Source organism: Malaclemys terrapin, chromosome 2 (genome assembly GCF_027887155.1).
Source record: "Malaclemys terrapin pileata isolate rMalTer1 chromosome 2, rMalTer1.hap1, whole genome shotgun sequence".
NCBI classification, from domain to species: Eukaryota; Metazoa; Chordata; order Testudines; family Emydidae; genus Malaclemys; species Malaclemys terrapin.
Window position 1 is genome coordinate 172,668,603 of NC_071506.1, and position 13,087 is coordinate 172,681,689.

At 45.5% G+C, this 13,087-nt stretch overlaps 1 protein-coding gene across 2 annotated transcripts in view; it reads right to left on the reverse strand.

Moving 5' to 3' along the window:
- The window catches only part of STX17 (syntaxin 17), a 99,225-nt gene that overhangs the window by 17,791 nt on the left and 68,347 nt on the right, over positions 1-13,087 (reverse strand). For both annotated transcript variants that reach the window (XM_054019710.1, XM_054019709.1), the window contains exon 4: positions 10,402-10,633. In XM_054019710.1, the coding sequence (XP_053875685.1) occupies positions 10,402-10,633 (232 nt within the window). The remainder of the gene's footprint in view (positions 1-10,401; positions 10,634-13,087) is intronic.

Consider the following 13,087-nt stretch of genomic DNA (forward strand, 5'->3'; position numbering starts at 1 on the left):
ATTCTTCAAGCACCAGGGGTGGGGGGGGCTCGACCCTCAGCCCACCCACTCACCCCTAAGGTGACCAGATCACAGGGATGAAATATCGGGACGCGGGAAGGGGCGGAGGGGGGACGGAGCAAAAAAAAATGGTGGCGGAGCAAAAAAAAAAAAAAAAAAGCAGTTTCGCAGGGGCGGGGGGCATTAGCAGGCCCCAGCCGCGCCGGGCGCACGTGCTGCCCACCCCAGGGCAAAAGCTGGCCCCGATGCAGAAGGGGCATGGGGGGGGACAAGAAGCAAAGTCCGGGGCTGGCCACGGCGCGGGCGTGCAAGGGGCCACGGCTGGCACAGCCGAGCCACAGCAGCGGCCGGTCGCCTGAGGGGTTCCAGGCTGGGCAACGGGCAGGAGCCAGGGCTTTTCCCAGCCCTGCAGAGCCTCACACCCCCCCAGCCCGCCGTGGGCACATGCGGCGCGTCCCGCCGCCGGCAGGGAGCCCCGCGCCTCTCCCGCTCGGCTGCGCTCCAGCGGCTCCTTCCTGGCGGGGCCGCGGCAACTTTCCCTTCCCCTCCCACTCTCCTAGTAGTTGCCCGACCCTCCTCCTAACCTCCTCCCTCCATGGAGAGATCCAATGGGGGAAGGAGGGGGCGGAGTCGGGGTGGGGGGGGCGTGAGCGCCGGAGCGGAGGGCAAAATTGCTTTTTTGTCCAGTGTCCCGACCGAACATCGGTCGGGACGCGGGACAAAGAAGGAAATATCGGGACTGTCCCGATAAAATCGGGACGTCTGGTCACCCTACTCACCCCTTCCCCCAAGACCCTACCCTTGACCCGCCTCTTTTCCCCCCCACCTACTCCCCCTTTATTTCGCACGCGTCCTGGCTCCTCCCCCCTCCCTCCTGCCTCCAAAACGCTGCAAGTCAGCTGATTGCCGCTAGCAGGAGGCAGGGGACGGGGGGGTAGGCGCGCCGAGGCCTCGCTCCTCCCCCCTCCCCCCTGCCCGGGGCAATCAGCTGGCTTGCAGCGTTTAGGAGGCAGGAGCAAGGACTTGGCGCAGGCTCCCCTCCCCCATTACTGTACTGTACTGACTGAGGTCTACAACAGCATACACCACTGATACACATCAGCCACCAGCGTCCGGCATAGTCCAACAACAAAATATCAAATGACCAAATTCATCCCTGATGTAGCTCTCTTTGGAATTGCAACAGAAATTAATTTAGCCCTATAAAGACTGATCTTTTACTAATCTGTTTACCATGTTCAATGTTTCAGGCTAATCTCCCTGGTTTTATGTCACTGAATCAAAGCTGCTGGTTAGGTCTGAAGTGTTGTATTTTTGTTTCACACCAAAGATGTTTTGTAAAAAAACACTGTTCTTTTTAGCTAAGAGAACAAATATATTACTGGGTTTCTTTTTCCCCCATCCTTCCCTTTCAGTTTTCTTACTAGTACTTTATAAGTGTCTTTTCTGCTTAGCAGTAACATTTCTTTTACTTTTAAGGAGCAGCCTCTGCAACCACTCAACAAGCCAACAACCAGGCTCTCAAATGCAGTGATTTCTGGTCTGGATGAAGCATCTGACCTTGGTTCTGTGATATGTCTGGAAGTGCTATCAGAGTCAGAATAGACATTTTGAGGTGGTCTATTAACCAGAAAGAACAGTTTCAACCAATATAGAGCTATCAGGATCAGTATGGCTGTATCCTGTCGGATTCTCCCTATCATCCAGAAATGCATATATGATACCTTGATCCCACAATGTTAGAAAGGCATTTTGCAAGGATCCTGGGTTCATGCTTCCTCTGGAGTAAAAGACAGGACACGTGTCTTTGTTGGCAAACAAGTCTATAAATGGGATTTCTCCATCAGTGTTTTGTGAAGGAATATTTCCTTATGTTTCTTTTAAACCTGCTGCCTATTGATTTCATGGGTGATCCCTGGTTCCTCTGTTATATGAAGGGGTAAATAATTCCTTATTCACTTTTGCCACACCATTCATGATTTTACACACCTCTACCATATCTCCTCTCAGTCATCTCTCCTCCAAGATGAGCAGTCCCACTCTCTTTAATCTCGCCTCATACAGAAGCTGTTCCATACCCCCTCATTAATTGGCAATGCTATTCTGACAGAAGCAGAAGAGTGCAATATGTCACATAGATTACGAGTTTTTTCTTCAATTACTGAGGTCTCTATTTTGAGGATCTCTGCTATGCAAGAGAATAGCTGCTAAAAGGCTATAAAATCATCAGGAGCTGGTACAAGAGCCTAGACTGCATCATCAGGGGAAGACAATGACAGGTCGCTGGGAGAAGATGAATGGTGTTGTTCAGGAGGCTCAAGACCTACTTGTTCCTCATCTTCAAGCTATTTTTCCTCCTCCCTCTCTGCAGTCAAGAGTCTGGCAATTGATACAAAAGGCAAATATTCTGCATTTTTGTGACTGGTAAGATGGTGATCAGCTCCTGGATGCTTTAGTGAGATGAAGTTCCCCAATATATCCAATAGGGCTAAGGAGGAGCACTGTAAAGATAAGGCTGGTTTTGGTATGGTTGACTAGGCCATTGCTAGGCCAGAGGTGGATGAGTTGGGGCTCTGAAGTGTGTGTCCCTAGATTGTAATGATACCTTCACTTGACCTGCATGAATGAAAAAGAGAAGGTTCTTTATTGGAAGGTGGAAAGATGTGTCCCAGTAATGGAGAAAACAAGTAGACTTCCTCCAAAGGTTGGTGCTGATATCTGCAGTGATTTCAGTAGTATGAGGATAGAGATGCATAGTGGTACCAACCATAGCATTACTATTACAGAAGGCAGTGCTAGAGACATAACTATTCCCTCAACATTAGATCAGCCAGTATGTTAAAGTCTGCACCAGCACTGACAGGTATAGGCACGAAGGGTGTCTAATACTTCTTCAGTACTGGTCTGGAAGCTTGTGCCAGCGTCACCTGCCCCAATACATGAGTGGCTTTAGAGCTCTGTTCCCAGGAGGAGAGTGAGTTTTTAAACTTCTACTTGCAGGACGAGGGAGATTGGTGCTAGAAGTCATTTCTACCTTGTGTTGCCTTGGTAAGGAGGTGGTACCGATCCTCAGCGCCAAAGTGGAAGCTGGTACTGAGGTGGTTTTCCATGGTCCCAGATCCTTGACTGACAGTGGCACAGATTTTTTGCTAGTACTGACCTTAGCTCTTTTGCACCAGGTAACAGGAACACTGGCTGTCTGGGACTTGAAGTGGATGCCCATGCTTCAGGGTCTAATGCTCCCTTCACTGATTTCTCAAGAAGGTACAACTTCAACTATCAGGGTCAAAAAGGAGCAGCATACTGAGCAGCAGGCTGGTACATGGCTATCACTAAGACAAAAAAGGCAGCAGCTATGGCTATCTATAAGTGCAATGAGTCTGTCATAAGATGGTCTGGGTTTGAAGCACGAGAGTTCCGAATATACCATTTTAGATTATGGTGGGGTACAAAGCGCTGAGGAGAAAGTACATTTTTAATTTTTTTTTTTTTTTTTTTTTTGCAAAAAATTAATAAAAAGGAGGATGGGGGGGCAGAATTTATTGGGAATTAACCAAAGCTAACTGACTAGAAGAAGTCACAAGAAGAAAATTCCACTAAGGAGTAGGGGGTGAACTCTGCTTTCCACCTGATGGTAAGAAGGAACCAAAGGACGGTTGCGGCCATTCCACACTTTATGCTCTAAGGGTGGAGGCAGGGGGTCAAGAGGACTTTGGTAAAGAACCTTGGGGTGGTGGAGGGGCCAAAGGGTAAGGACGCAATACTGGTAGTGGTCTCTGCCCATCACAAGATTAGAAAACATCCTTGTGAGGGGTGTATGACAACATGGACACAAAAGTGTCCTGGAGGTCAAGGGAGACAAACCAATCTACCAGGGAGGGAATTGTCACTGCTAGGGTTACCATTCTGAACCACTGAGAGTTGACAAAAGTGTTCAATGTCTTGAGATCCAGAACTGGTCTCCATCCCTTCCTCCCCTGTTTTTCTTCAGGACCAGGAATGGGAACCCTTTTCCAACAAAGTGCAGGGGAACTGGTTCAATTGCCCGACTGTTAGGAGGATTGTACATTCTGCCTTATTAGAAGGGTTGATAAAGTGGGATGGGGATGGGAGAAGAAGCAGAAAGGAGGTGAACTGGATGGAGTAACTAGTAAAAGTCACTGCCAGGATCCATCTGTCCAAGGTGATGAGCTCCCAGGAAGGTAGGAAATGGGAAAGATGATCCTCAAAACAGTGGGAATGGGATAATGTGCAGGGTAAGATATGGAGCAGGAGAGAGTTCATGACCCTTAAATGGGTCATAACAGCCGTTTCGAGGATGTCACCGGCTGGGAGGTCACTGAAAAGGATGGTCTTCTTTTTCAGTGCGCTTCTTCCTGGGGTGCTCAGCTGTTCTCATGGGTTCATAGGTAAGGCTACGTTTTAGTCAGGGGTATTTTTAGTAAAAGTCACAGACAGATCACAGACAAACAAAAACTCACGACCTGTGACCCATCCCATGCCCCAACCCCTTGCCCCCTCCCACAGCCAAACTCTGCTTCTGGGGGGGTGTTGGGGCGGTGGCCTGAGTCTGCCCCAGCAGCAGCCGGTGGGACTGGTGCAGGGGCTGCCTGAGCTGCCCCTGAGCCAGGCGCACTGGCTACTGCAGAAGTCATGGAGGTGACGAAAAAAATCACAGAATCTGTGACTTCAATGACAAATTTGCAGCCTTACTCATAGGGACTGAGTGAAACTGTTGAGCCATCCGTGCTGGACTGTAGTTTCTCTTTGCCATAGGTGCATAGATGCCCAAAAAATTGCAGTGTCACCTGGGAGTTTTTAAGAGAATTAAGGGACCCATCTGTGGGATCACTAAACAATTTGGGTCCCTTGAAGGGAAGGTCCTTGACAGTGTTTTGTACCTTGTGGGGCAGACCAGAGGACTGCAGCCAAAAATCTCAATGAATGATTATTGCTGTAGCCATGGAGCATGAGCTATGTTGGCTGCATCAAGTGAGGCCTGGAGAGATGCCCTGGCGATTGTCTGGCCTTCTGTTATGTGGGCTTGACATTGTTCCCTCTGTACCCAAAATGTTTGTGATAGGCTGGTGACTGTGTTGGTACCGGAGGACGAGTTACTGTTGCAGATGATAGTATCGGAGGTCTCCGGAAACCCAGACTGAAGGGGTAACTTTCCTTTCTCTTCTCCCACTCTGGAGAAGGAGTTTTTTCCTTCTTTGAGGATCTAGACGATTCTGAGGGGCCCCAGGGTCTTTGCTTATTGTCACAGTAGAGACAGTCACCAGGGCTCACTGTGGATCTGAGGCACGGGGTTGACTCGGATCCTACAGGTCTGAGACAATGCTCCATTAGCAGGAGTATAGTCCGTCTTCCCTCAATTTCTTAGATCTGCTTTTAAAACCTGGGCAGATCTTACATTTGCAGGGAACTTGAGACTCTCCCAGGCAGCAGAAGCAGCTTGAACGTACCATCGCTACGGAGGACAGACCTCTGGCAGGGTGTGAAGCCTGGGATCCTGGGCATAACCTGTACTGGAGGCCAAAAAAAAAAAAAAAAAGAGGGGGGGGTCCCAAATCAGGCAAAAAGCACAAACTGTGCTTTAAAAAAAAACGACTAAGAAAAGTTTCAGAGTAGCAGCCAAGTTAGTCTGTATCTGCAAAAAGTACTCCTGTTCTTTTTACTAAGAAAAGATTAAGCAAGAGAGGCAGCAAGAGGCATAGCTAGCCAACAGACACCGTGATGCTCCATCTCAAACCACAGGCAGTGGAGAAGGAGCTGGAGTGACAGGGGGTCGGCCCCCTCCCTATTAGAGATGTAAATAGTGTTTAAAAAAGTAACAGTTTAAACTATTAAAATTGTATCAGTTAACTGTTTAACTGTTAATGAGTTCACAATGAACCAACCGCGCACACTGTTGTTGTCAAGTACCTTTACTAACAACAAAAACAGACAGTCTTGTGTGTAAAACCCACCTTTTTGTTTAACTTTTTACATAATACCCGAGCCATCCAAAAACACAAAAAGTCCGATTAGAATTTCAACTCTACTGCTGATTTTTGTTGTTTACATGTTCTGGTGTCAGTCTTGTGCGCAGCAGATTAACAGTAAGGCCAGCGTTGGAAGACACGTTCTGCAGGCACAGACGATCCTGGAATGCACAGGTAACTCTTGGCCAGTTTTCCAAGCCTGGGAAAACACTGTGCATTGACCTTCCACCACTCCAATAGACTGCATTCCAATGTAGGAAAGGGCTTCCCTGGTGAAGTGATTCCTGGTGATCCATCAACACTTGCATAACCACATAAAAGTAGACCTTTCCGTTGATGTACTCTACGGTAAGGTGAGCTGGAGCCAAAATAGGAATGTGTGTGCCATCTATTCCCCACCATGGTTTGGCAACCCCATAGTTGCAAATCTATCCACAACATCCTCCATATTAGAGTAAGAGCCCTGCATAGCAGGATACAATTAATGCCCCACACACACTTGCATGACAACAGCCCCCACTATGGATTTCCCAACTCTAAAATGATTTCCCACTGATTGATAGCAATCCAGCTTCACAAGCTTCCACAGCGCCATCACCACTTGCTTCTCAGCTGTCAAGGCAGCTTTCATTCTCTTGTCCATGCTCAAACGTGGCATACAGATCCAGGAATGTGGCTTCTCTCACCTGAAAGTACTGCAGCCACTTCTCATCCTCCCAAACCTCCATCATAATGCAATCCCACGAGTCAGTTGCTCATTTCTTAGGCCCAGAAGCTGTCCTGTAGCTAATCTGTAAATGCCACCAACTTTGATTTGTTTTACATTATGTCCCTTAGCAATCTGTCCTCAAAGAAATGATCATGTGCCCCTTTGTTGTGGTACTTCCTGCAGCTCTACAAGTGCCGGAGGATTGTTTGTCCTGCATTTGCAGCATCAATGACAACAGTGTAGAGCTGCGTGGGCTGCATTCTTCTGATAGAGATGACTGGTAGCAACAAGTGCTGTGTGAGTTTGTGGGATTTTAAAAAGACACAAAAATTATGGGTTAGTCATAACCATCTCATGGTATTATGAGATAGTGAAAGTTGCATGATGGGAACTTGACCTTTTGCTCTCAGCCCCCCGGCAGGAGTCGTGTGCACCCCACAACACATTGTGAAAATTCCCCAAAAGGCATTGCACTGGAAGGTGGCACACTGGGATATACCACTGGGATATACCCATGATGCACCGCACTTAGCATCGATGCAAGCAGCTAAGTATGCACATGCATGTGTGATATACTAACTGCAGCAGCTTTACAATGACAAACTTTGGTCGACCAAAGTTTGTAATCTATACATGGCCTTAGCCAGCATTACATATTTTACACTTGTTAAATAAAACCGTTTAGCAGTAATTCAAGAATAAAGAAGCTTCCTAAGCAGAACTGTGGACAGAGGAAAAACCCTGTAAGTAAAATGGCCTGCCCCCAATTGCTGACCTATTCTGCACCAGATTAGGATGTCCTACCACCAGGGGCGGCCTGCCTGTCACTGTGAGGGCAGCAGTCAGGGAGCCTTCGGCGGCGTGCTTGCGGGAGGTCCGCCAATCCCGCGGTTTCGGCATACCTGCTGCCGAATTGCCGCCAAAGCCGTGGGATCGGCGGACTTTCCTTAGGCACGCCGCCGAAAGCCGCCTGACTGACGTGCTTGAGGCGGCAGAATACATAGAGCCACCCCTGCCTACCACTGAGTTTCAGTGACAAAAAGAGCCTTTAATGACTTCTCCACATTAAAGAGTATTTCACACCTCGTAAGAAGGCTCTGTTGTTACTTAACAGTTCTGTGTTCTTGGGGAACCAGGGCACATTATCCAGCCAGTTTGACTCACGAAAGACCTTCCCCTCCTCTCCCCGCTCCCCCAGCCTCTGCTTGAACCAAATCTGCATCAGAAGAAAGACTTACAAAAAGCAACGAAAAGGCAGTGGGAGACACACCTAAACCCCTGGGATAAGAATGACAGAATTAAGGAAACTCCCCTAGTCTCATTTGATTCGAAGATGGGGCAAGGAGGCATCTCTATTAGCATACAGAATGGAGAACAGAGATTCCAAGGCAAGAACCGCATGGAACTCTGGGACCAGAAATGCAGGGAAGCACTGCATGATGGGGAGTATGTAGCACGGAGAAGTAGAGCTCGGTATAAGAACACAAGCGACACAAGCAGTACATTGATAGAAACACAAAACCTCCCCCTTCCCCCCCAGAAGAGTAACCCTAATAAATGAGCATACCCCAAAGTAACGGGCAAAGCTGGTAACACTGTTGTGTTATTCTAATTTTCTGATAAAACCAACTCTGGCCATTTAAGTTTTTTCAATATTTCCTTTCCCACTTCAAAAACAAAAGAAAAAAGGGAGAGGAGGAGGATGAAACACCTGCGGGCTGAAACTATGAATGAGAAATTTACATTCAAAAGTTCGTATTTTAGGAAATTCTAACCCAATTGTGATAGGGCTTAGAATGGAAGTGCTTCCTCAACATCAACTACAACATCTCATCAGAACTGCAGTAACAAAAAAACACCTCTGCATACTTTACAAAGTACCTTCACACTTCATTACACTCAAGATAAAAATCTAGTTCTCTGGAAAATTCAATATGCTGGTTAAAAAGAATTTTAGTAATTTTAAAAGTGGAGTCTCGCCTTTTGTTAACATTTGCTTAAAATGGAATTAAATTCAACTCCTATTGGACTTGAGATGGGGGATGGTGGAAAGGGAAAGGGCTGTATCATTTCTTTGACATGCCTCCTAAATGGGCTATTTGAATTTGTAAACTCTTCATTTCTCTGCCAGATTGGAAGCAACATGCGAAAAAGAACTGGGGTGTAAGGAAGTTTCTTTGATTGAGTAAGATCAGCAGCTAAGATCTGCTTTCAGATCTGCAGCCTCGAAGCACAAAAGAACAGGCAATATGATATTACAGCTGCCCCATGAATTCAAAAAGCTGCTTTCATATTCATGCAAACTTTTTAAAAAATCCTATATAAATTATACTCAGTTGTCTGTGCCTGTATGTTTCACTTTACGTGAGGTGAACTACTTCTCCATTCCTGAGCTGACTTGTGAGTGTATGTCATTCCCATAATATTTTCCTATGGCTATGCCTGCCATCCCAAAATTTCTAATCGGTTTCTTGGTTTTTAACCAATGACCCAAAATGACCCATTTTTTAAAAAACATGAAGGTCATTCAGATCAAGATACTAATCCTGTTTTTTTAAAGAGAGACATTTTACAGTTTAACATATATTTTTGTCTTCTTTTCTTAGTTGTGAAAAGACTTTCCCTCTTACTAATGACATTGCACACAATTCTCCGTGCAATTCTCTATAAAAGGAACTTCTATGACAACAAGGAGACAGAACTAGATACTATGAAGATTAGCACTTTATGAATACAGCAGCCAGATTACATAGAATTTCCTGAAAGGAAAGATTTTCTGTGAGGCCACTAACTGAAAATACGTTTTTTAAATAAAAAAATGTGAAACTTGCGAAGTATTTTAACGAATATTAAGCTTCAAACTTTTCTGTTTGAGGATGTGTTGGTTTAACTCTAATAGTCAGTCCTTCTCAACGGCGATTCAGATGTTAGCAGCAGCTAACTGCAGATTTGGCTTCTAGTGTAAGGGCAGGTGGGACAGAATGAGGGTGAAAAGAGACAAGAAGGTGCTCATGGGGGAAGGAAGGAAGAAAGGAAGAGTGAGAGGTGAAAGATACAGTTTTCATGAAAGCAGAGGGATCAGAGAAGAGCAGTAGCAACCAGGCCCATCCTTGGATGATCTATAAGATAGTATAATGTGTTTTCAAAACCTCATATAATGGTCCTGTACTTTTACTGTTTTACTGCCAATTACAAAGATATATTTCTGTGTAAACAGACATTTTATACTCCACTTGCTCCTCCTGATTGAGGCTTTCAGTGATGATATAAGAATTTTCATCATTTCATAGATAATAAATTAAGTAAAAATGTACTAAGTGATTACCATTACAGAGCAATGGAAAAAGAAAATGTAACTACAATAACTCCAAGATTGCTTGTACTGCACAATTTAGTGCTCTCATTACTTAACTACACTTATTAGGCTACCAATTTTTTCCTCTTTCTTGGATAGCTGATTAAAGCATTTATTAACTACATAAACTGTGCAGTAAAATAATCTGTATTCTACATATGGTGAGAAAACTGTGGTATCTGAAAGTTATATTAAAATTCACCTCTTGTCATAAGAATAATGTTTTACTAAACTGAAGTCTTATCTATTTATTTCCACAATATCTGGTCAGAAAACCCTGGAAATATACTATCATAAAACAAATATAAAAATACCACAATACAGTACATAGAAAAAATAAGTTCTACTACCTCCTCCTACCGTTGCAGATCTGATTAGAGGAGACTTTAAAGAGGTGTCCTCCTGTTCATTAAACTGTCTTTTAAGTTCTTCTGCAGATTCTGAATGGAGTTGTAGAAATTCTTTTATGGCAAATGACGCTTCCTCTTTAACTGGATTTATCATTCTTTGGAGAATTTGTTTATCTTCCAGTCGGACCCGCAAACACAGTTTCTCCATCTCTCGGATATTGGCTCGCAGTTGCTGCAATAGTTTTAAAAGATTATTTGTAACTTTATGGCATGCTGCTACTCCTACACACCTCTTCCAAGGGGGTGATGCAAATTAACTACAGTTATTTTAATTTTTAAATAATAAAAAAATTACATTTCAATATTTTGTATAAGTTGAGAAAAATAAGAATTCCAAAAAGGTCTTGTTCTCAGACAACCAAATGCTTTAATTTTATTCTAGTTAAAATGAAAATATTCTAAACAAAAATCTGTTGCACCAAGGAGATAATGGACATATTTTGCACAAGTAGTAAGAACTCACCTACAGTGAGAAAAATGTTCTTTCCCCACTATTTTGTTTTTTCCTGTTTTATCTGTGCACAGGTCTATTCCCACAGTATATCCTATATCTGTGACAACTGGTACTTACAAGTTCTTTCCCTGGAACCAGTACAACGCACACAATCCACCAGATACCCGGCAGCTCAGTGCAGTGGCTAATTCTGTACCCTCTCACCCATTCTAATAAACTGGCTGTACACTGGGGAGTAACCACTGACATTTGGTACCTAAGTAGCCAACTACAGCCCTGATTACAGATGTCATATTTAAGGTCTTGTCTTCACTATGAATGTTCCCCAATTACAGCCATCAATATAGCTGCACAAATGTAACCCTTAACACAGACAGGCAAAGCATGGTTCCTCCTCTGTACATTTAATCACCTGTCCCATTGTGCCCAAAGGGGCTGCAGCGTTCCAGTTCTTGCTGCCATATCAGTAATAGCAGAGAAATGTACTGATTACCAAAGGGAAAAATGATCTCAAAGTTTCCCATGTTCATCAACCAGACTGATCTAAACGTCACAAAAGCTAACCAGACCTACAAGAGCAAACTTCAGTTCAACCACAGCTAAACCACCACTCTCATCACAACGGGAGTTGCCCACAAGACAAACTCTCCATGAAGATGTGGTCAACACTATGAATATGTTTCAGAACCCAACCTTAGTGGATGTAACAAACTGGACTGCTATGATACCGGATATATTTAGCATATTTTGCAAAGCAGTCACTGTACTCTACATTCACACAGGAACTCACAGGTAGTGGAGAGCTGCTTTAGTTTACATAGACTCATTAGGACGATCCTACACAGATAAAAGGGCCAAAAATCAGGGTTGTATAATATTTACATAATTACAACCCTTTCAGCCTCAGACATGACCCCACTGCAGCTTAGACCCAGCTCTGCTTTCCAAACCAACACATCTCTACCCTGCACAAGATTTGGACAGAGAAAGAATCATCTCACGGCTGTACCAGATACTGCTGGATAGCATTTTACATACACTTGGCATAGGTGTCAGTATCTACAGAGGGCACAAGTCTGTGAGAATGTGTCAGACTATTTGGAATGTCAAGAGTTCTATAACACTATGGATCAGAGTCTGATCTACAGATCAGAGCCCCTGATATGGGTCTAATGCAGGGGTGGGCAAACTATGGCCCGCGGGCCGGATCCATTTTAAGCCGGCCCGCGAGTCGTACCATGCAGCTCAGCCCCGCTCCCACGCTCCAGCCGGGTCGCTGGGCCACACCATGTGTCTCCCAGAAGCCATGGCATGGCCCTGCTCTGGCTCCTACATGCTACAATGGGAGCTGCAGGGGCGGTGCCTATGGATGGGGCAGTGTGCAGAGTCGCCTTGCCGCGCCTCCACATAGGAGCCAGAAAAGGGACATGACACTGCTTCCGGGGGAGGTAAGCACCACTCGGAGCTTGCACCCCCTGAGCCTCTCCCAAAGGCCCCAACCCCCTACCCCAACCCTGATCCCCTTCCTGCTCTCTAAACCCCTCGATCCTAGCCCAGAGCACTCTCCTGCACCCCAAACCTCTCATCCCCAGCCCCATTCCAGAGCACGCACCCCCAGCCAGAACCTGCACCCCTGCCCCAGCCCTGATCCCCCTCCCGCCCTCGGTCCCAGCCCAGAGCACCCTCCTGCACCCCAAATGCCTCATCCCCAGTCCCAGAGCCCACACCCCCAACCATAGCCCGCACCCCCTCCCGCACTCCATCCCCAATTTTGTAAGCATTCCTGGCCCGCCATACAATTTCTATTTCCCAATGTGGCCCTTGGGCCAAAAAGTTTGCCCAACCCCAGTTTAACGGGTTAAAGATTTACTTGAACTCTACAGGATCTGAATAACCATGTGACTGTACACAGTTATTTCTTGTTAAGGACATTAATGTATTACAATTAAAGGTTGCAGGTTTACCACAAGATCACAGAAATCACAGAACCTATCATTTTATTGATTTTGCCCTTAGAGTGTCATGGACCACTGTTTTATGCTCCCTTGGAGAGGAGGGGGGGAGAATGTTCATCAAAGCATATTTGAATTCTAAGCTGTTGTACTGTGCCATCTTGCTTTCTTTGTGCGAACTTTCTTCTGTTGTGAGTACTACCCTCCCTCACTTCCTTTC